The sequence below is a fragment of the Xiphophorus maculatus genome, chromosome 6 (genome assembly GCF_002775205.1).
Source record: "Xiphophorus maculatus strain JP 163 A chromosome 6, X_maculatus-5.0-male, whole genome shotgun sequence".
Taxonomy (NCBI): domain Eukaryota; kingdom Metazoa; phylum Chordata; class Actinopteri; order Cyprinodontiformes; family Poeciliidae; genus Xiphophorus; species Xiphophorus maculatus.
The window spans coordinates 21,216,592-21,242,705 of NC_036448.1; the positions used below are offsets into that span (position 1 = coordinate 21,216,592).

General features: G+C 39.6%; 1 protein-coding gene across 19 annotated transcripts in view; it reads right to left on the minus strand.

Annotated features, from left to right (window-relative positions):
• ptprf (protein tyrosine phosphatase, receptor type F) overlaps positions 1–26,114 on the minus strand; it is a 240,375-nt gene that overhangs the window by 41,585 nt on the left and 172,676 nt on the right. For all 19 annotated transcript variants that reach the window (XM_023335649.1, XM_023335650.1, XM_023335647.1 and 16 more), the window contains 7 exons: positions 21,877–21,994; positions 20,315–20,887; positions 18,459–18,559; positions 18,104–18,351; positions 15,534–15,612; positions 13,307–13,531; positions 1,053–1,207 (listed from right to left, as the gene is read on the minus strand). In XM_023335649.1, coding sequence (XP_023191417.1) covers positions 1,053–1,207; positions 13,307–13,531; positions 15,534–15,612; positions 18,104–18,351; positions 18,459–18,559; positions 20,315–20,887; positions 21,877–21,994 — 1,499 coding nt within the window. The remainder of the gene's footprint in view (positions 1–1,052; positions 1,208–13,306; positions 13,532–15,533; positions 15,613–18,103; positions 18,352–18,458; positions 18,560–20,314; positions 20,888–21,876; positions 21,995–26,114) is intronic.

The following is a 26,114-nucleotide window of genomic DNA, read 5'->3' on the forward strand; positions in this document are numbered from 1 at the left end:
AATTTGCTAATCTGAAAAACTTTTTATTTAGAAGGTGTGTAGTAAAGGAGGCAAAGTAGAAATGCACACCACACTTTTCAGATTTGTATTTGTTTATAAAATATTAAAACCATCATTCTTTGCCTTCCACTTCACAATAATGTCCCAGTTGGTGTGTGAAATAGCTCAGGTTGTAAAAATATTTCCGCAACTCTTCCTGGACTGCAAAAATACATTTGAAATAAGACAAAACTAACTTTTGAGCTTGTTTTAAGTCAATAATTTCCCAATACCAATAGCAAATTACTGGTCCCACAGGCCGATTATTTCACTAACAACATGGGAAAAATGTCTTATTATGAGTGAAATAATCTACCAGTGGAACTAGTACTTTTAAAATTAATATTAAGAAATCATTGACTTAAAACAGGCTGAAAAGTTGCTTTGTTAGACTTGTCTTGTTTTAAGTATTCTAGAAACTAACTGAAAATACTTAAGAAATCATATATTAACACATGAACGACTGAAAAGGCGCAATTAGAGGTCAAGAAGAAGAACAGAGACAGTGAGAGGAGTACGATTCTCCACAGCACCTGTTTCTAATCATGGTGCTCTGCACAGGGGCAGCTCAAGCGCTTTAAAGAGATATTGACTGAGCTTTTAGCTAAGCCCTCTGCTGCTGCCGTCTGTTTCTTTTTCTGAAGTGACCAATGGTGTTGCCAAAACACATTTTTCACTTCTACCCTAAGTGCGTTTGACAGCCAGGCTGCGATTTTATTAAAGCAGGTATGTCAGCTGCCAGTTCATCTGACACTTAACACGGCATTGTTGACAACTGCCAAGTGGGCCGAAATTTCTTTGTCTGAGACACAAATCAATCTCGTCTCCCTCTCTCCATGTTCGAATTCTACAACAATTTGGGAGAAATTGGATCTTATTGTTTCGCTTGTGAGCAGTTCAAGCATTTTTTTTTATGACCATTACTAATGAATCCAACAGAAACCTTTAATCACCGACTTTGCTGCCGTTTCACTTAAAGAAAAGCACAGGAGTGGAAGCCAAAGGCGTCTTACTTTTTAAACAGAAGGATGGCGATGACGATGATGATGATGACGACCACCGCCAGCACGGGGCCCATGACCCACAACATCTCAGGCTGATCCCCAATTTGGGACAACTGCTTTGGGATCTGGACTGGGTCAGAGTAGGGGCTGGACGAAAAGGTCATCTGTCAGGAGAAAAACAAACAGTGTTTACTTCAGTACTCACCATAGAAAACTGAAGATTTATGAACAACTACCTGTGATCAGGGCAGATGGTCTTATTATTAATACAGATGCCTTCTCAATTAATTATTAATGTGTAATATTATACTACATGGATCCATTAGTTACACATTAGAAAGGATTTTTAATTAACTAAGTTATTTTTCTTCCACACTTTTTCCTTCCACCCAACTTTAAATTCTGTTAACATTCAGCTTCTCAGCAGTGAACCTTTGCGGCTTCCCCTCGTTTAGCAACTGTGAAGTCAGCAGTCTTACTCATATTTGTTTCTTTTATTGGTCTATGTAGAGCTGAACAATATATTGAATCACAATATCAATATGCTTAGAATTGAAACTCAACAGACTGCTGCGATGCAATAGTTGAGATTACCTGCATTCTCTCTGATCCTCTAATCATATATCTGGTGAATTAGTGGACCGTCCCTGCCGTTGGATCCCAGATATTATCTAGATTTCAGCGATCAAGATGCTAAAGTTCAAAAAAAGGGCAATATGCAGCATTAATATTGTTTTTTTTATTTCAAATATTAAGTGGCTCTGATTTTATATGATATTCAAATTTGCTACTACAGATTTCCTTCATTAACAAATAGCTCTGCATACGGTAAGTACTTCATAAAATTAAATAATATTGAATATCTACACAGATCAATCATTCCAGGATTTTGCGATTTGTGGTGCAAATTTATAAATATGTGCAAGGAATTTTGCTATATTTCCGCTTAGGTAAGACGATAAATGTGACTCACTCACTGCATCGATCACAGACTATGACTTTACATCTAGTAAGGCTGAGGCAGCAGAGTTGTAGACGTCAGAAATACTGCGGTGGGAGTTGGCGTCACTTAAATCTGATGTTTTTGATCATTTTTACGCAGAACTTGCTGGAAAACTCACAATTATGTATTAGCTCAAAAAAGCTATGGGGATCTCTTGATTTGGTTGTTCCGGATTGATTGATGCAATTTGGCGTCTGGAGTCACAGCCACATAAAAAGCTATGGCGGTCCAAATTTGGCTCCGGGGCCTCGAGTTTGACACGTGGTTTAGATAAAACCTACATGACACTTTTTCTTGTGAACAAACCAACTGGATTAATTTAATTTCTTTTTATAAGAGTATTTCTGTTTGAACAAACCGAGATGCTGGATGACAGCAGAGGGGGTACGAGGGGAAAGGCAGAGAGGTGGGGATGAGCACGCGCGTCCCTTGGTTCGCTGAGATAAATGGGGGCACAGAGGAGGACTCATCTCTTCTTCATTAGTGATCACACCGTGACGGAGACAGAGGAGGAGGAGGAGGCGGAGGAGGAGGAAGGTGACGGTGAGGGTGCGTTTCCACCTTGCTTGTAAATGAGACATCTTTCCACTTAACGTCTCCAAATTACGGCGTGGGGGAGGGCAAGCGGGGAGGCATGTGGGTGTGTGTGAGAGTGTTTCTGAGGGAGCGCGAGCAGACAAAGCGATGCAGTGTCTAAAGGAGGGAAAAAAGAGAAGAGAGAGAATAACTGAGAAAAACAAGCTGACAGACGAGAAAGAGGGAGGCGTATGTCGTTAGAGCTCAGCGTGCCACCTATTGAGTGTTCCTGGGATGTGCAGGTGGAGGGAGAAGGGGGTGACAGATCGCAGACCTCGGAGGGAATTGGGCTCCCAGCGTGCGGCGGGAGCGGCAGGGCAGCAGGCAGCGGTAATCCGCATCATTAGCCGCGCAGCAGCCCGCTCTTTGGCACACAGGCAGATATTAATTGGAAAGATAAGCTGAGATGAGCGCAAACAGTCTTGCGCCTCTGTCATATAGTTCTGTTATCTCTTACTCTTGGGCAACTGCCGGAAAAATTCACATTATGTGTGTGCGCGCGCTGCAGCATGTCTCAATTGCGCGCCGATGTTCGGCACACACGCGAGATAGCTGAAGCAGGAAAAGTGAAAAGATTCACATTTTCATAAAAATGGCGTCGGATCGCATAGCAACGTCTTTCATTTTTGTCATTTTTCACAAACAGACGCACACACGGTGAGGCGGATTCACTGCGGCTCCGAGCGCCCGTGGGAGCGCCCATTATCTAAAGACGAAGGGAGAACGGAGCCGCTGCGGGACGCTGCCTGTGTGACGACACCTCCGGGCTTCCTGTTGTATGGGGATGGCCCAGAAAGAGGCTTAAGGACGCAGCCCTGCAGGGAATCCTGGGAAAATATCCCCCCTTTTTTGCTGCAGTAACAAATAACTGCAGCTGTGGCTTCAGACAGGAGCAGAACAAAAAGAGAGGGCTTTTTGTCTGTTAGTCACGGCCGTGTAGTGGGATCATCCATTTGAACAGCCCTAATATCTGATAAAAGCTCAGTCACGCAGCTAATAAGGCTCTTGGCCTCTCTGAGCATCACAAAGACAGGATGAGGCTGTGAAGGAATGTGTGAGGCTGACGGTGAGTCAGAGACGGTCAGAGACTTCAGGTTGTCTCTCACAGCTCAGAATAGATGCGTAATTCTGTCTGCAGTCGGACAACGGAGGGTTCAGGGTTCACTGGCTGCATTTCCTCTGAGCATTAAATTCCACAATTAAACATTTTTTAAAACAAACTTGCTTAATGGAAAAATTCATTTTTCCATTAAAAAGAAAAAATGTCAGCTCGAGGATGAGGTGGTTTTTCGGCCTTACAGAATAAATATATTTTTTAAAACTGCAATGGAAACACCTTGTTTACACATCACGAGTCACGTGATCAACAGCCGGACGTTACTCCTGGTGAAAACCATGAAGACGATAACAGGAAGTAGTAGGAGGAAAATGGTTTGTTTTTGTTTCTTTTCAATGTGCAGCTGGCTCCACCACAGCTCTCAAGGTTCATAAAAAGTTTTGTGTCATTCAAACGTGTTGACTACATAGCTCTTCTGTAAAATCGCTGTCTACAATTTCCCCAAAGTGCAGCATAAGTAGCCGCTCCCAAGTAGAAAGGGTTTGTTGCTCCAATGCCTGAATAAGATGCTGAGATGGCAGATAGGTGATGACCGCTACCACAATGGCTGAATTATGAATGCAAATGTAAGCATCTAGAGACAATATATGGATGGAAAAGACCTCACTTTTTGAATCCCAGTTGCCATTCCCAATCACATATTTGGAATTCATGGGAATTACAAACATACTCGCCTCTAAATTGAAGCTTTTCACTCCTCTTCAATGAAGAAATTGATCGACACAGAAACCTTGAACAGGGATTTGTCCCATATTGTAGCGTTATCAAAACCCTATCTGGTGATCCGGAGTCTCCAGCTGTCAATAAGCTTTGTTTGAGTACTTAGGAACTCGAGTGTAAGAAGTAGCAGTAATTTATTTCACTTTGTTAGTCACATTTAATCCCTTTTTCACATTATATGCTTCTCAGAAGTCATTTTCAGCTAATTTAACTCAAGTGCTTACTCTATAAGTCTAAAAGTGATTACAGAGTTGCTCCTAGACTGATGTTATGAGACAAAATTGAGAACGAAAATGAGATATTGGATAAAGATTTAATACGTTTCTGCTAAATCCTATGGCAGAAGGAGCAGCCAGTAGAAAGCATGGATGCGTTAGTCTCTAGAAGGAGTATTTGGTTATTTGTGTGCATCTGTTAGAGTGAGGGTATGTGTAACATCAGTTTTTCAAAGCCTTTTGTCTAACTCCTTTGAGCCTCTACAAGTGAGCGTGTTTGTCTAGGTCGCAGCCGCAGAGAGAGCGAGAGCGCGTGTGATTTCTGAGTTTATCTGAGGCGCAGTGAGTGAACAGGAGAGAGGGATGAGGCGATGAGAGACGGCACGGAAAAATGAGACACACACAGAGGTGTCATGGTGGCTAGCTTGGCCCGTGGGCTACGCGACGCCCTCCTTCGCCACCCCAGACCTTTTGAGGAAGAATTACGTACGGAAGAATATTAGGGCCACCAAAAAAAATTAAATAAAAATCTTAGGTGTATGTCACTTAAGACATACACCAGAATATGTTGTTAGTTCATGAAAAAAAAAAATCATGTAGCTATTTCTTTCTTGTTGTATTAATTGTAAACCTGCATCTCATTTGTACTGAGAGCTTGTCCCAAAATTTGAGTTTTAAGACTAGATTTGCCTGATGGTGCATAAACAATTTTGATTATGAGAAAAAAGTCAAAATCTTGAGATCTAATTCTGTCAATTTATGTCAAAATCCAAATGAATAAACAAATATCCTTAGGTGTGTGTCAAATATGTTGCTAGTGTGTGAAAATAATCACATAACTATTTCTTCTTTGTTATAAGATTCGTAAACCTGCATTTTATCCATACTGAAAGCTCATCCCAAATTTATTTTACAGGTCGGAGTTTTTTGCCTGATGGGACATAAACAATTAAAACAATTCTGATTCTGGGAAAAAGAGTCAAATTATGAAGGGAGTCAGAATTTTGAAGGAAAAAAAGTAAAAATTTTGAGAAATGTCAGAATTCTTAGTTAAAATTCTGAATCTTTTCTTTCTTTTCCAGTGGCCTCAATCTTCTTCCCTAGATCTGCCACACGCAGCATGTGCGCATTTGTTGCGACTCGCTGCTGACCCCCCTGGCTCCCTTGCCTCCCATAAAATGGCTTAAATAAGCTGCAGGGCAAGCGCCAGACAGGACAAACAAACAAACATGCACAGACGCCTGCTATGTATCCACAGCTCCCGCCGCCACCCCAGGGGTCCCGAGGAGCCCACACAGTCCCTTCACACTGCATGACAAAGTGAAAGACATAGAGAGGGCGGGCAACAAGATTTTAGTGACAAAAAGTAGGAGAAATATAAGATATCTGTCTTTATCTGTGAGAAGCAGAAACGTGGCTACAGGGTACCGTCTACCCTTTGTCTTGTCCTGCAGTTTCTCCTTTGTGCTTTTTTCCTTCATTCAGTTTCGTCCTTGCATGTCCCGCCAGTCATTCAGCAGCAGAAAGGGCACTTCTTCCTTGCTCTTGAGCTGTCTGAATGCCAAGCCTTCATTTCAAACACAGTTATAGACAGAGTTTGCAATAAATCCCCTGAAATCCCAAAATATGGGATGGAAAATGCTGAATTACATCTAATAGTTATATAAAAACCCACAAAAGATGTTCGGCGTGGCCCAAGTACGCCGTGGAAAGTCATTTAAGAAATATAGCATCATAATTTCCATGAGTGCTCAGTGTTTTACACTCACTTTACATATAAAATACTGAAGATCACAAATTAACTTAAGGCAGATATTTCTGCAGTGGACAGATTTGAAATATAGAACTTGGAAAAAAGAAGGAAGGATGGAAATTAAATAAGGCAGCAGATTCGACTATATGCAGAAAGGGATAAATACATAGAAGAAAGTGGGACAAAGGAAGAAAGGAACAAATAGATTTAAGACACAAAGAACAGTAAAAAGAGTGGGAGGACACATCAAGGATATAATGGTGGTGAAACACAAAGGACAGAAAGAATGGCAGTGGGACAAAAAGGATGGAAGGAAAGAAAGAAGCAGAGACAACTTTTAGACATCAGGAAAGGGACTTAGATCTGGAATTTTTCCAAATTCTTGTTTTTTTTTTCCAGACTGAGTTAAAGTCCAGAATTAAACCCAAATGAAACTGTGGACTTGCTATTCATCTTTTTCTGACTCCAAATTCCAATAAAACACATCAACATTTGCTCAGAATGAGTCTCTGCAACCCTTTACAACAAGAAGATCAATGTTTCCCTCTTCACCCATCAGGGGCTTCGACTTTAAGCCTGATTGGTGTCTACAAACGTAAAATGCATTGGACGCCACTTGGTAATTCTAGTTATTTTTTTCTTCAGCTTGTCCTTTATAAATAAACTAGAGCATCAATAAATAAAAAGCATCCAGATAACTGGAGGCACCGCCTCTGGGAAAAGATGCTACCCGCTAGATAAACAATGCTAGTTGCCACCCTCAAAAACCTGCACCAGAAGACGCTCAAAACTAGAGATGCACCTAGTGATTATTTTAATAATCGACTCTATAGATTATTTTGAGAATTGATTAATCGGATTAACAAAAGGCCACATTCTGAAGATTTTCAGATAAATACTTAAGCTTTAATGCAAATAAACAAAAGGAAATTCCTTTTTTAAATAAGAAAATGAACATTTTGTTGCCTAAAATACAGTAACATAGGATTCCTTTACTGTATGCTTGATCATCTGTAGCAAAATACGCATCTGCAGCTAAAACAATGATTCTAACATCAACATATTGAAAAGCTTAGCCTTTTCTGCTTGACTTAACATCAGTACAGTGTAGGGCTGATCTGTTGATTGTTTTTTGGGGTAACCAATTAATAGCTGGACAGGAAAAAGTGCTAAATAGTAGATTTATTTTAGTAAATACGAACCAAGTGAAGCTAAAAATGTACTTGAACATATTTACAGACGAAGAAAGTTTTTTTTTATATTACCCATATATGCAAAATGTGTATGTTGTACATTTTTGTGTTGTCCTTTCAGCAAGTTGCAGTTTTTTTATTGTCGGTATACTCAAATTGACAGACAACTGAATTAGTTGATGATAATGCCAGTAATCGATTAATCACAATTAATACGATTAATCTTTTCAGCAATCTGCGAAAAATTACAAAAACACCCCAAATATTGTGTTTTCATAGTTCCCTCGTCGATTCCACTCTTCTTTCTATCCTATAATCGTTTACGAAATTAGTTCCATAATCGATTAAAAACAATAAATATGATTAATTGTTTTAGCCATATTCAAAAATAACAACAAAAACCCCAAAAAGCATCTTGTTTTCATAATTCCCTCTTGATACTGTTCGTTTGAGCCGTTTAAATTTTAAAAGCAGCTTGTCTTCAATGTTCGGGGTGTTTGGAGCTTGAAGCAACAGAATTAGCGCTACAAAGCAAACTCTCCATGAGAGTGAGGAGAATACAAATGCTTGGATAAAACTCCAAAGAGCAAATCTGATCGCTCGGTTTGGGTTCCTCTCTCTGCCAAAACCTGACTTTTCTCTTATCACGAGGACAGCACACGGTGGAACAATCACCTCCTCTGCTGTCGGTTCGCTTCGTCTCATCAGAGCTTCACAGGCTGGACTGGACACAAGGCAGAAATGGGGAAAAAGGAGGAAAACATCCCGTCCTCTCTTTTGCTCTCCAGCACCACCCCTCCTCTCCGCCTCAGATCACACAGTAGTTCATTCTCCTTCCTCCCTCAGTCTCTTTTCACATTAAATGATACTGTTTATACACACCCAGCATCTATCATCTTATTTCACACTTCCCCCGGCTTGTTTATCCGCCTTTGGTGCTGGGGAGACATGAAGGCGTATTCTCCTCTCCTTTCTTTCTCGCGCTCCCCCTCCATTCTCAGACTCTCTTCAACCACTAGCGGCTGCTTGTGGCCATTGATATACGAGGGCTTATTAAACCCTGGCGGTCCCGTTTGATCCACACTAGGGGAGTTTGTGGAAGCCTAGTAAAGACACAAGTCATTTATTCCACTACTTGTTGTTTTATTCTCCTGGGTCTGGTGAAGATCCTGCTCCAGGCAGCGTCTGCCTGCTGCACGCTTCACCTTCTTCTTCTTCTTCTACCCAGCGCCTTTGGTAATAAAACGTCTGCAAATGCCGCGTGGGGGCCAACAAACACAAACACTGCTGCGGCGTCTGACTGACAGGATCCGTGCTGCAATCAGTGACAGACTACACAAACAATGGATGCTCTGGGGTGGGCTCGTTATTTCAAAACTACAGTGTATTGTACCAAAATCTGCATACTCTGTGTAATTGTTCATGTTTAGTGACATTACAAGTGCAAACTTCAATGTATGTTATTAGGATTTTATGTGATAGACAAACACAAAGTAGTGCAACTGGAGATGCAAGTACGTCAACGTCGATCTCAATCAGTTTAGCACACAAAGCTGCCAATTGTTCTTTACAAAATAGTTCCAGCTCGGTCAGATTGGTGAAACTTTAACTTAAACACATAAAATATCCATAAAATTTAATAAAGTGTGTGGTTGAGATGTGAAATGTGTTAAAAATCCATTTTGTATTGGATGATAACCAATTCCCTAGGATGACACGTTTTGAATAGCTGTTGGCAGACAGCATATGTACAGTTCAAACTAAGAAATAATTAGATTTCATTCATTAGTTTTAATTACAGCCACCCTTTTTGGCATATTTGGAGAACTTTAAGTATTTATTCATGATCTGTTACAGCTCAATGCTCTGACAGACTGAAAAAAGCAGAAAAAGGATCTTTTCCAAAATACTGTCAGAAAGGAGCTTGTTTGGCAGAACTCTGGAAATGTTAAGTTCATCTTTGGTGTCAACAAAAACAGAACACATGTTTCAACAATGTATTATTTGGGAAATGACAACATGTAATTAGGGGTTGGCGATATGAACTTGTAGTTTTATCACGATATTATGTGGTGAAATTGTGATAGTGATTGATAAAAATGATGATAAATTAGTTATAGCTTCTTTTCTATGTAACTGTATGGCTGTAAATGTATTCATACTGCCTCAATGTTTTTGCTCTTGAAAAACATTCCTATTTCAGTTAGGTTTCTTCAGAATACCAATTATTCAAAAAGTATGATTTATATCACTGAGTTGCACACAAGAACTGCATTTAATCATATTTTCAAATTGAATTATATTCATTGATGCTCTCGTTTGTATTTTTTGATGATTTCACTGAATAAACAGTGGAGAAAATAGTAAAACTAACAATACGGACGGTTTTGGAGGTTTTTAAACGTTAAATGGAATTTATTGTGTCAACAATAAATAAAAATTTTTATGGTAAGAAATTTATCACAATAAATGATAAAAGACATAATTAATGCTCACCACTACTTGTAATTTGCATTACGTTTATTGCAAATTACTAATTGACCCACCCTGTGAGTGGAGCCCAATAAATCTAAGTGGTCCAGTTTTAAAGGTGAGTAACTTCCTGTCAGTTTGAGGAAAGAAAGCGTTTTTGAGCTGTTCTGATCCAACTTGCTGTGCCGTGCAGGTGTGGCGAGAGTCCTGTGCAACGATGGGATTTGAGGATTTTCTTTGAAGTCAGATATATCATAGCTGGCCAGGACTGCCTCCCTTGCACGTCTGTGGCCTTCTCAGAGTGGAGGGATTACATGGGGCACGCGGGGGGCTTTAGGGACATGTAAAGCAGCGCTTCAAGGGAATCAGGCCTGCCTTACGGACCGTCTCGGCCCTGTGACCGGGTCTTCGTCTCCCTCTTAACTCCAACCGCACTAATCGATCTCCTCTGCCGTCTTCATGGTGGAGAGCGGACGAGAAAAAGAGCTCAAAGGAGGAAGTGGAAGGAAAGAAAGAAAGAAATAGGTAAAAAGTCTGAGATTCAGTTTAAGACATGAAGGACTCTCCCTCTCTGGTCGTCGAGGGCCCAGCTGCTGAATATGCATGTCTGGGGTAGCAGAGGAGCCCAGAGCAATCGCAGACTCTCATTCCTCCTGCAGTGAAGTTTAGCCCAGACCATCCCACAGAGACGCGGGCCTCCGTGTTAGCGCTACTCGACAAGTGCACAGTGCCGCCACTTAGCAAGCCAAGAGGCCTGTATTAGCATTGGTAAGACATCTGGATGGGGCCCCCGCTGGCTGCAGGGAAGGCAGAGCTGGATCTCTGATGTCATTGTCAACCGATAAGGGAGTTATCAGGACAAGCTGTAATTTCTCTTAGAGGCTGCTACAATAAAGGCTAAGTAGAGGAAACAAAACAAACAACCACTTTGTCTGATTGCAGCTGTTTTCCAAATGCTTGAGGCTGGAAAGTGTTGAGAGTTTGATGATGGGTGATAAAGTTAACCTGAAATTAATTAACCTGGATGAGCAAGCAAAAAGAAAATGACAACTTACATTGAAAACTGTTTGTTACTTATTTTAGACAGTGAAGGATAATGCCCACTTTAATTTTAAGAAGGCAATTCATCCTAAACTTGATAATGGTAATTATGATTCATGCCCCAACAAATAAAGTTCATTTCTCTACACACAAGGAGAAATATGTAGAGTAAACCATCATGACACTGTTGAAACAAGTAAGATGAGAGCTAGATGATACCCAGGAATGATTATAACATACAGAAGGAAAAAGTATATTGAATTCTAAAGTTTGTGTACTTCCATTTACTTACTTAGTGCTTCTTAAAACACCCAACACGCTTAAAATCCCACAAAAAATATCCAGCTGGTTTTTGATAATAAATGAATGCTTTTTGGTGTCTGTAAAATAAGCCGTTTCAAAATGTTACAAATCAGCAGGCAGTGCCCGTCACCTAGCAACGCCAGCCAAGCCCAGTCTGTTACCTAGCAACCCAAGCTGAGTTCCAGGACATTTGGTCAGTTGGTTTTATAGCTGTATGTGCTGTACAATGGCTGCTACAGAAGAGAAGTGCTTTGTTGACTAGCCATCCAGAAACCACTGGCTGCATTTTTGTTGGTTGTGCAGGAGGCTCTGCTTCTGCTTTTCAAAGTTATGTAAATGGGGGTTGTTTGCAGCCATTTTCATATGTGAGTGTAAACACTGAGTTGGAGCAGCAGCTTATTTGAAATTAAAGCAGTTCATTCTGAAGGGAGATCAAAGACCTGACCAGACCAAAATCTCATTATCTAAGAATGATTATGTACAATAAATATAATAAACATGTTGTGTACAGGCTTTAGACTTAGCCAAACTTGTTCAAGGAAGCATAATAGGTCACCTTTAATGTCAGAAAGATAATTTGTGTAAATCTATTTGAAAATGTGTTACCTTTTTCTATTCAATTTCACAAGCAACACCAAGTATCTAATTAGTATCGCACCTGCATGATCAAGTCAGATTTCCAGGCCAACCACAATTACTTCCAGAGAGCATCAAAGAACCATCCAGGAAGTCACAAAAGGACCCAGAACAAGATCTAAAGCACCGCATGCCTCACTTGCCTCAATTACGGGTCAGTGTTCATGATTCAACACTAAAAAAGAAGCGAGGCAAAAAATCCCTGGGAGGATACATTTGCTTTACATTACTTTGATGATCTACCAGACTTAATTTGAGGAAAATATTCTGTGGAACATTTTGAAACGTCTGCGTATTGTTACATCTGACATGAAACAACTTTTCAGACAATAATCAAACATGATGGTTTTACGTTGAGTCAACGTAAAACCATCGTTGCTGTATCTTCACTTTTGCAAGAGATTCAAAAGAATAATGTCCAGCTTTGATTTATATGACCTTAACCTCAGGCGCACTTGGCTTATGCAGCCTGTTTTGGTAAAAATCCTTATCTAAATCTGATTTAAATGCTGTGGCATATAATAAACAAACCATTCATGCTCAAAGATCTTCCCTGTGGCTGAATCAAAATTTTGCAAAGAAGAGGGAGCTAAAATTCCACCAAAGTGAACTAAAAGTCTTTATTTTCCCTTATTCATCATTGAAACCGAGTTATGAAATGATCTGAAATTAAAATGTATTCAATAGTGTGAAAAACATAAGTGTGGCCAAAATCCAAAAACCATAACAAATATATAGCAAGGCAAATACTTGCTAACAGCACCATAAATAAATGACGGATGGAAAATCTGGACATATTAAATACTTCTTTAAGGGGTTTAAGCAGAAGCCCCTTTAAATATACACATCTATTATATAGATCTATATGTGTATAGACCTACATTTCCTTTATAAAACATGAAACATCTTTCTCACCCCAGGATATAAGTGCAGCTGCTAGGCTAATGTTAGCTTGCTTAGTTTCCGTTTTGATAGGACTTTTTGATAATTCAGCTCATAAGAGTGTGAGCAAAATTTACAGAAAGTTTTGTCCTCCTACTTCCATAAATAAAGTGCTTTGCTTTTCATATTATTACCAACCACTGCCATAGTAGCTGGGTCTCCTAGAAATATGGTATTAGATAGACGTACTACTCAGTCTGAGTCTGACTTTTGAGAACTGCTGGTCTAGAGAGAACAATGCGAGGTCCAACCATCTGCCCTGGTCCAAGAAGAGAAGAAGGATGTGACTTACATAATTAGCTGCGCCATCCGTCCCCTCGTTTCGTAGTACCGCAACAACAAACCATTGGAACTCCTGCATGTTAGTTAGGGGCTTGTTTTTGAAACCCATGTAGTCCTGGCCATCACCCAGCATAAAGGTTGGCGGCAGATGAGTCAGTTTGGCTGCAACATATGCCCTGGGGGACTCCACGTGGCGTCTGCGCCTCAGCACCGGACCTTCTCTGGACCTGAGCAGCTGGGGGAAAGAGGCAAAGTGGAAAGGTTATGGTTTAAAATTAGCAACGGAGCCCAAGTGAGATGACCCCTGAGACCTGACAACCTGCCAAAGTACAGCATCCAGGCTGTAGCATCAGCTCAGGTTTACGATTTAGCAGAAACTAATGCAGGGTTTGTTAGCCGTGGCTCTCAGAGGTGCACTGTCCTGCAGGTGATTAACAGGTTCCTGCAGGACTTGACAGCATGCCGAAGAGGTAATGCAATCATTTTAATCAGGTGTGATGGAGCAGCGACACATCTAAAAGATGAAAGACTGTGGCTCATCATTAAAAAACCCTAAACTAGAGTATGTGAGACAAATCAAAGCGTCTGAACTCCTGGAATCTCAGAAAAACAAAGCCTTTGCATTGACAGTGTATGTCCAGGTTTGGTTGTGCTGCTCAGTAAAAGATAATGACTCCACAGTGCTGAAATGCCCTTTGCACGCTGGCACAACAGCAAACAATGCAGCCAAGCTACGAAGTGAGCAATTAGCACTTAGTGGAGCACACAATCTCAGCATGACTGCCAGCCTGGTTAATAAATGAGCGGGAGTGTACAGCACTGCGGCATTGTGTTTTTCAGCAGCATTTTGTTTCCTGTCACTGATGTCTCGTGTGCCGCTCCAGATGTAGCTTTATTAAATCATTATGTTGGAGGGAGGAGACAATGGCCTGCTCCGTGTTTAATGACTCAGGGAGTCCCATCTCTTTCCCTCTATGTCTCCTCCATTATTCCTAAGGGGAGACCTTGAGCAATGGTGATTCAGATCTCCAAGTTTACTTAAACCTCATGCCATTATTATTCAGGCATGTAGCCCTAAACTCCCCCATGATTAAATAGCATCATTATTCAACAACAAATAAATAAATTAGAAAGTCATATAAAAGTTTATGAGAAGATAGGAAGCCTCGACCAGAGTGCATCTGCATTATACACCTGTTGCTAAGCCTGTCACAATAGGTAAATTATCAGATGATGAAGTAAAATAAGCTCAATAATTTCTGTTTTCATTTGCTTAGAGACCTCATAATTGATTTTTTATTTATTGTTTCAGTTGTAAGTGGATTTTTATTTCTCTTTTATTTATCATTTTTGTTTTTATTTTGGATATTTTAAGTGTCTTACAGTTCCAATGCTAAGTGCTCTTTCATAAGTTAAAGTTTATTAGTCCTTGAAAAGGTGAACTTACAATGTTATGCCATTACCAATAGATGAATTGAAAATGTCCTCAAAACAACAACGTGATAGTTCATCGCAATAATGACTGGAACAATTTATCGTAAAGCAATATTTGTTATTGTGACAGGCCAATAGGACAACACTAACATTCTGGCTTACACTATTTCCTTTAAGTCATCTTGCACTTTTGTTGTCTTTTTTGTGGACTCTGTACTGATATTTGTGGAAGAAGGTTGATTTTATATCTGGTAAATCATTTCATTGCAGATTGTATTGGATGTTTGGGATCTAAATCCTAACGAAATGACCCAATTGTTTTTAACCATGGGCCACAAGATGTTTACTTGAAATATTTACTTATAATGTGCTCAAAAGCTTAGATTTTTAAAAAAGTTTTCGTCTCAGAATGTTACTGTCATAACATATTAATTAATTTACATATCCTTACAAGAGGTGCCAATAGATGCAAAGGTAGAGAAATTTGTAGTTATTGCTTGCAAAGGGATATAAGAGAGATCAAATTAAGCCCTACATCACTTGTTACACACTAATACTATGATCTGAACGCGCAAACGGTTTTATTCGACAGATGGCTGCTGTTTGCAGACCTGGCATCCAATCAGGAGACTCCCCTCCTACCTGAGTGACTCACAGTTTAATATCTCTTCCTCCCTGAGCTCAGGAGGGTAGAGATAATTGGCTACAACCGGCGACTCCCCACCCAGTTGGAGCGGAAAATGCTATCCGTGACCCCTGCAACCTGGGAACATTAGCCAATCAGCCCCCCGCCTGGCACTCACCTCTTCCAGGTCCACCTCGTCTGGGTTCTTCCACCGCTGCATTGATTGGGTTTGTGGCACCACCACGATGTAAAACCATCTGATGAGGAATAAAAAAAAAAAAGACCTCAGTAAACAAAGCATGACTCAGTCGACACATTTGGAGACTTGGAGATGCTTTTGTTGGAACGACGCCACCGCACAAGTGAGTCCACCCAAGGTCGAACTCCAGCAGATTGGCGCTGCGTTCCCCAATTAATGGCTAAACGCTAAGAACATCTGCCACACGGACCGGAACAAACACCATTCAGTGGAGGGGAGCCTTTAGCTAATGAAGATCCCTGTAGGATTCCTGAGGTTAATAAGAGCAAATATGAGTTTCTGTGCTGCTGTTATCAAGAACCAGATGGATGGAAATGAAGGACATCATTGGGGAGGGTCAAACTGAGGAGGTTAGGTACCAACTCAACGAGCATACATGCGAGAGCACACAAAGCACTCATGTTTCTGTGTTTATATTTGCGTTGGCTCCATCTCGCTGTCAAGCCCCGACTGTTTTCTCTCGGCTCAAAGTTTTCTCTCCACTGCGGCATTTTGTAAAACGAGCTGCTGCTGACAGTGAAAGCAGCTGCCTCTCCTCCTCCTCCTCTTCTCTGCTTCGCATCTGTGATTCAACAGTCACTCAAGTCTGGGAGTGAAAGAAGACGTGTATAACAAGGCGGCTCCTCACCAACACAAGCTAAGACACCCCTCGACTCCTCCATCCCCCCATCGCCAACCCGTTCCGTCCGTCAGCCTGAGCTGGACCTGGCCCGGACTTGACAGCACCGTAATCTTTACACCAATCAACTCGCTGCGCTCCTCTGACATGTCCGTATTTGTGTTAGTGTGTGTACATAAAGGTGAAGGCTTTACCCGGCTCTTAGCAGCTCTTAACAATTTATGTCAAAAGAAAACAGCTCAGCCTGATGTTAAGTCTAAATTATCATCAGCTTTCTGAGAGTAAAAGCTGCAGTTTAAGAGTTGGAGCAGTGCTTCGCTATCGATCAGATGCTGATATTTTTCCTGCTGCTCATCTTGAGAAGCTTACTTCTCAGAGTAACCAACACAGATGGAAATGTTTTATTTTAATTTAGATTAAAACCTTTTTACAATTAAAGTACAAAGTATTGATCCTTTATAAATACACCTTTTCAATTTCCTTTAATATGACCTCGTCTATCCAATGGGTTTTACTCCGAAGCTGACTTTGGTGGATCAAAATCAGCTTTTAATTAATTTACTGAAATTGTCAAAATCTCTCAAAGAAAGACTGACCCAAATCCTGTTCTTACTGCTTAGAAATTAACTGGATGCATTTCTTTTAATACGGCAAATGAGCAAAACCCTTTTTAAGATTTGGATCAGCAAGGATCTGCACAACCCTTCCAAATGGAAAATAAGTTGAGTGGAAGGAAAAATTGTGGTAGAAGATTTCATATTACATTTTCTGTATGACATGATAGTGTAAGATATCATGATTAATGATATATATCATGATTCTGTATGATAATGCATACAGAAGATGCCCTGTCATTATCTGGATTATGGCTGGAGCTTTGAGAATCGGATTATTTTCACATATGTGACAGTCTGACGAGCCCAATTCCTTTTCACACTATACCAGGGTTCATTCACTTTCACCACAGTAAAATTGACTTACTTTAAACTTACTTTTCAAGGTAAGTTTCCAAACTTTTCCAGCGCCACACTTTGGCAATGGTGAACTAAATTAGGCAGTTGCAATTTACTATTACATATAATTTATCACTGTTGTTAATATCTAGTATAATATCTTGTGATACTATTTGACATTCTACAGCAGGGACAAGGTAAACTAAAATATAACAACGTCCCATTAAATACTTTTTGGTAATTCTAACCAGCCAAAACCAAGATAAGTTTAGTCAGACTGTGAAAAAAGCTGTCAGTCTTTCTATTAGTTGTATAAAAATATGTGGTTTCAACTGTAACACTTTCCAAATTTAGGCTTTTAATCAAACATTAAATTGCACTTTATTACAAAACTGTGCAGTTTGAATATCACACACATTCAAATACTTTATACAGAAATCAAGCACTTTCAAAACCTTGAAAATGCCTAACAGAAATTCAAGCATTTTCAAGGATTTCATGCATCTGTGCGAACCTGTCATGTATCAATATTGAGTTAACCTTTTTGAACTGAACTACTGAAATTAGTCAACTTTATGATGCTATTGTAATTTATTAAGATAAACCTGTAATTGATGCCTTTACAGCCAAAATGCTACTATTATTCATGAACCGGATCGTTTATTCTCCAGTTCATTCTAGGGCGTCCGGCGGCATTTCCAGACCAGAATGGACTTAAAGTCCCTAAATTCCCTCCAGTGCGTTCTGGGTGAGCCTCAGGGTCTGGCCCCAGTGGGATGGAAAACCTCTGAATGGAGACATCATGCTCACACCAGCAAACTACAGCAGTTTGAATGTTTTTATTATACTGACAATGATTATGCTATTGAAAGTTTGTGGCATTTGGAGGTGTGAATGGTGCTACATCAATAACTGACCTGACGCGGGTGGTCGTCTGGACTTTTGGCAAGTTGATGGTCATTTTGCCATCCTGAGGCGTTTGTGAGACGGGTTTGGCTTTAATCAGGTCAGGGGCCGTGCGGATGGACACCTGCTGCTGGAGACCGCCGGCAATGATGCCCCTGCTTGTGAGCACAAACGAGTAGTCGGTGTCTGGCTGAAGATGTGTGATCAGCTTCCTCTTTTGGTTTCCCTCCACCTCCACACTCTGTTGGTTGTACAAGATCTGCAAGAACAAAAAGGGAGAAAACTTGAGTTTCCACTCACATGTAAGGAAGTGATAAGAAGCTAAGTTTTCCTGTGATATTTCAGATAATTTTGACTGACACGCACCTTGAATGGAGCCTGGGATTTGTAGTTTTCTGGCAGGTCCCAGGTGAGTAGCACAGAGGTTTTTGTGACTGCCTTGACACCAAAGTTAAGGGTTGGGAAATCTGCAAAGACATTTGTTCAAAATTATTATCTTATTAAAAATATATATCAACAAATATTTGTTGGCTTGGGCATACTATTGGAAAAATACCAGAAGACCAAATATGAACCTAATTTGGGATGTAAATAAATTGGAAAGTGTACAGTACAGACCAAAAGTTTGGACACACCTTCAAATTCAATGGGTTTTCTTTATTTTCATGACTATTTATAAGGCAAGAAATCCCACTTATTAACCTGACAGGGCAACACCTATGAAGTGAAAACCATTTCAGGTGACGACCTCTTGAAGCTCATCAAGAAAATGCAGAGTGTGTGCAAAGCAGTGATCACAGCAAAAGGTTGCTACTTTGAAGAAGCTAGAATATAAGGGGTATTTTCAGTTGTTTTACACTTTTTTGTTTAGTGCATATTTCCACATGTGTTATTCATAGTTTTGATGCCTTCAGTGTGAATCTACAATGTCAATAGTCATGAAAATAAAGGAAACTCATTGAATTAAAAGGTGTGTCCAAACTTTTGGTCTGTACTGTAGTTGAGGAGGAAGGTTTAGGGTTTTGATTTAAAGGGGGATTATTATACAAATTTTACTATTTGCACATTTTTATATTTCCAGCTGTGTCTGAAAGTATAGTCTAAGCATACCTAACCACTTATTGGCAATAAATTAATGATTTTGCCTGGAAAAAGAGCTGTTAGACTATTATGTCACAAACGAGGGGCACTGCATCATCACCTAGCAACCTGATGAGTTCCAGCACGTTTGGTCAGCTGGTTTTACCACTGTATGCACTGTACAATGGCTGCTGGAAAAGACAAGTATTTTGCTGCTGACCCACCATCCTGAAACCATTTTCTGCATTCTTGTTGGTTGTGCAGGAGGCTCTACTTTTGCTTTTCAAAGATGTACGGTTGTATAATTGCGCATCTGTGCTGTCATTTTCACTGCGAGTGTAAACATTGAGCTGGAGGCGTGGTCAGCAGCAGCTGATTTGCATTTAAAGTGACAAGACACCCTAAAGCAGCTCATTCTGAAAGAAGCTCAAAATAAGCAGAACTGACCAGACTAAAATCTCACTATCTAAAAATTATTTTGTGCAAAAATGTAATGAATATGTTTTTTATAGACCATAGACATAATCTATATCATATACAAGGAAGCATAATAGGTCACTAATTTTTGAGTGGGGGGGCTGAGGGGATGATGTAAAAAACATATTTTAAGTGAGGTGTTGCAAAAATGTAATACCATATATTCTTGTCTTTCAACTTTAAAACTTGAAGTGGTATGAATAGTTTTCCGACACACTGAGATCTCAGAGATCACTGGAATATAAGTGATAGTAGAGAAGGCAACCTGTGTCTTAAAATAGGCACCAATCCACTAATTAATAAGAAATCTTAGGTTTATAAGATTATAAAACACACAAGGAGGTATGTGCTTGGTACGCTTTAGATTTATGTGTAATGGGATGGAGGATGAGGATGCGTGGTAATGTGACTGTAGCGTATAATGAGATTAGCACTCTGTAAATCAATAAACAGAGCTGTGGTACACTGAGAAAAAGATGAGACAGACGTGGCACAGATGGAGACAAAACTGGTTCTCTGAAGAAGTTAAGGCGCCAGCTAATGTTATGAAACACATGGACTTGTTGACGGACGAATGACGAAGTATGATCACATGAGGGCTTAAAGCCCTGATGTTGTGTTTTCAAAGCAAACATTGGTGAGGTGTGTATGAATAAATGCCCTACCGTTCGACATGGTCCTGCTCTGGATGCTGGGGCTCAGAGGGCCGCCCCCCTTGCTGGTGAAAGCCTGAACGCGGATATCATAGGTGGTGTCTGGGTTCAGTCCCTCGATGGTCAAGTCTGTTTCCGTGGTGTTGCTGCTGTTGTCTTGGTGATTGTTTATGTCTTTGTACACCACCCTGTAGTAAGTTATCTTGCCGTTCCGTTCCTTCAGGTTCGGAGGCTCCCAGGTGAGCTGCGTGCTCGACTGGGTGAGACCCGTCACCTTGAGGTTGAGCGGGAAGCCTGTGGGCAGGTCTTCAGGCGTGCTGATCTCCTTCACATAAGCCTCACCAGCGCCGGCGCGGTTCCGGGCGCTGAGCCGGAAGATGTAGGTTGCTCCTTTGTGCAGCTCGGTGACGGTGTGGTGGTCTTTAGTTTTGCTCAGCTCCAGTGAGGTGAAGGTCTCTTCGTCGGTGCGCTTGTACTGCAGCTGGTAGCCCATCAGCTCACCCACCATTTCCTTAGGCGGCTGCCACTGGATGAGTGCCGTGTTTCCCATGGTGGTGCTGATCATCATAGTGGGTTTGCCTGGCACTGAAAAGATTTAAAAAAAAAAAATTAAATCCACACTCCAAAATGTTTAAAATCACTGCTAAATTTAGGCTCAGTGACCCCAAAATGAGATTTTATTTACCACCTTCCTTGTTATCCTCTTCAAAACAAACATGGGTTGCTTACATGGTCAACTCTGGTGAGCAGCTATCTTCTTGTAGTCATATTTTTTCTTTTATAATCTCTAAATTGGCATTTAAAATTCCTAGTCCTAAGAATCTTTGTAATAGGACCACAGGATGTGGTGCTTTTCCACAAAGTCATCTTTACACTAACTCTATTTGCATTGATCATGTAATTGTGCAAATTGAAAATATGAAAATAAATTCACTAAATGGAAACACACCAATTTATAAAAACAAACAAACATGGTTTTTGATAAAACGTTTTTGCTCTTCGATGAGTTTGCTATATTTCAACCTTCAATGAATCAGATTAAAGGTTATATTTTTCTAAATTTTAAATTAGGCTGCACTTAAAAGATTTTACTATTTACTATGGGTAAAGGTGAATAAACCAAAGATTTGAATAGTTATTTTATGAATGTACATATGAATCTACAAAAACAGTACTAACAACGCAACAATACTAGCGTTACAAGGCAGTATTATTCTGGACACCTGCATGTTGTCCTTCATACAAGTACAAAAACACAACTAATCAATAGTAACTCAAATTACCACAGAGTTCAAATATTTTATCCCAGCTTTCTAATAAACTGGGCCGGATAAAAATTACACAAAATAACGCATAATGATGTTTTTTCTTTAAATATAAAACTATTTTGACTTACTGAGGTTTATCCACTCCTTCCTTAAATGTATATTCATAAATATTACTGTGGGGTTTCTTTAAATAATCTAACTAATAGGTCCCAGGCAAACACAGAAAGTCCCAAAGTTGTCACTGTAACATCTGATCTGTGCATATTCTCTGTTTTGCATGAAAGTGTTGATAAAACTGCTGCGAACCTGCTCCAGTCGTGGTGACGACCTTAGCTTTGCTCCGAGCTCCGTCGCCCTTGGTGGTGTAAGCAGCCACAGTGACGGAGTAGGTGGTTTCAGCCAGCAGTCCACCAATAACAGCTTCCTGTAATACAGTGAAATAACAGGAAATCAATTAACCTGAGTAAAATAAAACCTTCTTATTAATGAAAATCATAATAAAATCCCCGTCAACAAGCTCACATCCCCTCAAAGAACACACAGCACCAAAAGAAACCGGAATGAGATTAAACCCCCTCCTCCATTTATTTCTATTCCTTGATGAAATTTCCTAAAACAGAAATTAAACATTAAAAAATGCAGACAAACAGGAGCAGAAATTTTTCTTGGGTAAGAAAAACTCCTACGCCCAACTGTAAGGCACACGCTGCACCCATTAACCAACAAACCAAATGAACCAGAACATCACCAGTGTGTCAGTGTTCATGCCTGCCGCATGGATAAGCATGGGATTATACCCAGAGGAGCTTAGGATCATCACTGCACTGCAGTTTCTTAAAACCCAACAAAAATCTTCACTTCTGACAGTCGGAAAACTATGAAATTCAACCCATTTTGGTAAACAAATAGTAGACATTTGATTTATGAAGCTAGAATTTTCGCTCCTCTGGCTGCACGTCCATGCAGTGTTATGCACAAAACACAGACACACTTAAAGTGATTGAACAAATCAGTAACTCAGCAGTCAGGAACAAACAGAGAGAAACAACTGTTATGTGTAACCTGCTGCAGTGCTGGCACTCACTACACCAGTCTGCATCAGTCGGAGTAAAAACACACCCACACTCTGGAATTAAACACGGTGCGCTTGAACGAAGCCAATATGTAAACCAACAAACAAACAGACAAACACACACACCTGACTACACATACTCACCAGCAGAGACAGGCCTGTACAAATGGCTTAGGTCACTTTTGATTTCTTTATATTTTGCTTCCAAAAGTGACAAAAGCTGTTTTTGTGATAATCTTCCTGTTACACTCAACAGTAGTTACAAATTCCCTAAATATGCTGCTTGAAATGTTTGTTTTTTTTTCACTAAGTTGTTTAACATTTGTAGCACAATATACAGAAGTAGGGCTGAATAGATTGGTAAGTGTAATCATCATTCATTGATTCTTGAAATAATCATTAGCTAAACTTACTTGAATATAATGACTCAAAAAAAGCCAATCTGATGAAAACAACTCAGAGCAGAAATTAAGCTAAAACTGATAGATAAGAACACCTATCAAAAACGTCAAGTTGAAAAGTTTTAACTTCACCCAATTTAAACATTGTAAAACAAAATCTATACTACTTGATCAAATACTTGATAATGTAAACTGACTTTAACTTTAATGCCTGTCTTTGTGGAAGATTTTGTTGACTCCGGCTTCATAAAACTGGATTTGTGTTTGTAAAATGTCCTCTAATGGGTTTTGCTGACTGTGAATGAATAAGAAGCAACCAGTGAAAAATTTGAAAGACCTTGGAAAACTAAAATTTAAAATTATAAGCAAATCTCTCTAGTCTAAGAAAAGTATACATATAGAGAGAAAACAGTGCTGATTAGCTCAGACTCAGGAATAAATGAATGCCTGCGGCTTAAGTACACATGCTCGAGTTATCTGGTTCTAGCTGGAGCCACTGAGAGGACAAGTACACAGATGCCTATAAGCCTTCCTGCTGGAACTCCACTTAAACTCCAGATACTTAAAATTTCATATAGCTTCTCCCTATTACTGTTTCTGTAGCTAACGAAATTTTAATTTTCTTAACACAGAAGAATATTTAACAGGCTATATAAGCTAGCTGTGTTCAACTGTTCTTTTTACCATCTTCCTCTTTCAGGGACATTCAGCACTCCTATGCTAACCTTTGAGAGAGATGGGAGAAAAATGCTAAATTACTGTATAATAAAACCATTTTAACTTTATGGAGGAAGTCTCATTACTTTATTCATACAAAATGGCTTTAACAATCTCTGTGATGGCAGCAGCAGAGATGGCCCCTCCTTCTGCACTGACAAGGTCGACCCAGGTCTGGTAACACTTTTGAAACTCAGCACAAAGTAGAGAAAGCAAAGCTTCAAAGTTTTCCTTCAGAGCAAATGCTTAGAGCAGCACCAAAGGGCATTACAAAGATTATCAAGTTATAGAAATTGAGTCTTTTCTATGAAACTCCCTGCCACAATCCTCACAAGAATGGAAAGTGTCAAGAGACAATTAGTGACGCAGATAGAAATAAAATTGCTTCTTTTAGCCAAAAGGCAATATTTGATATTATCTATGATACTCATTTTACAATATTTGTGTCATGATTCACTAACATTTTTAAAAATAGCTTTATAATCTAACTCCTTGCTAAGTGAGGGTCAGACCGACATGTTGATGTTTCTGCTGCTGACATCTGTCTGTGGCGTGTCCCACTGCATTAGCTACCTGGCAAACAGAACGCTAAGCAAACAACAGAGACGTGTGAAACGGGAGACATCCTCTGACGGCATCCGGCTCGCTGTCTGACAGGTGTTAATCAACGCATTAAAGGCAGAGGGACACGAGCCAAGTCTGACTCTGGGCATGTGGCTGCAGGGGGAATCTGTGACCAGGTTTCTGCAGCTTAGCGTTATCGCGTAGAACCAAACAGCTGCACACACCCTGCTGCCTCAGTTATTAAAGGGACAGATTAAAGCGCTGGTGTTGGAGCCTTTTTACCAGTTTGACAGGCTGAAACTGTCGCAGTTGCAGTTTCTAATTAAAGACTGCAGTAATCGTCTCGGGTAGAGCCATGGATGTTCACAGGTCATTTTTTTTTACCCCCAAGCCAAAACTCGAAGTCTCTAATGATATAAATATTCTCTCATCAGTTGCACACCTTCTAGTCTGCCAATGGCACTGCATTGCTGTAGGTTATGAATTCAAATCAGGCACTGTTTTATCCTTGGGCTTAATTTCACTCATGAACATTTAACTTTTCACAAAGCCTTTCATTACAAACTTATGAATTATTCATTTACACTATTGCGAAAACAAATATGCATTTATAGTGAAAATAGGTTACACCTCTTAACATCAAATTTCTGAATAAATAAGACAAAAAGCTATACTGTTATAAAGAAATATAATTGTATTTGTAATGATATAAATAACACCTGTTATGTTCAAAGTGCTCATATTTTTTCTGTATAATATAGTAGTGTAGAGTTTTGAGGCTGTTCTTTTTCACATTCCAAGTCAGAAAATTATGTATACTTTCTTAAATTACTGAGCACCATTATTAAAGAAAATCTGAATTGTTTTGTGTGATGCAAGCAGAAAAAAAAAATACCAACAGAGAAAATACAAAACATTAGGAAGCAATGTGAGATTGGGCTAACTCTTAGCTACTAATGAGGCTAACAGCTCTAAGCTAAAAAGTTATTTTGTTATCTGGTGTCTTTTAAATCACAATTAGTGATTCAGAAGACCTTTACTCACTGTGTGATTAAAAATTGAGCCTTGGTATTTCAAAAAAAAGCTGTTAAAAGCTAATTTCCTTTTGTTCACCGGAAGCCTGTGGGTAATATCGTATTTTGTACGCCAGAAGTATTTTAACACACTTATTCATTTCTAACACAAATTCTGTTAAATCAGTACTTTGCAGTTTTTACTGGTAGGAAATAAAACAAACTTGAACAGACAAGTTACAAATTAATAGTAAGCATTATAAGAATACAGCAACTGGCTAACTGTTTGCGGCTAATGACAATAGGCTACTGTTAAAATGAGCTTTTGTAGCTTCCTATCAGAACTAAACTAAAATGATTTTTTTATTTTACCAATTCTTTACAGCACAATTTGTGATTGAAAAGATCTCCACTTGATTTGTGTAAACAAAAAACATACAATCCTTTGTTTGACCCAAAATATAGCTTAATCCCACTATTTTTTGCAAATACAATATTGAGTATAATCTAATTTTGTGAGCTGAATGCATTCTTATATCTCTCCAAAAGAAATAAAATAACATTTGGGACAGAGTGTGAGATGAGATACAAATCATTTGTAAGCACTGAAAGAATACTGGAAGCAACTAAACTTTTGTCGCCAACTGTGATAAAGTTATTAGCTTCCTATCAGTACTACACTAAAGGGGTATTTAATTTTACATTTCTTCTGATTCTGATTTATGAAATCTTTATTTGTGAGTAGAAACAAAATATTGCTGAAATCTCATTTTCCAC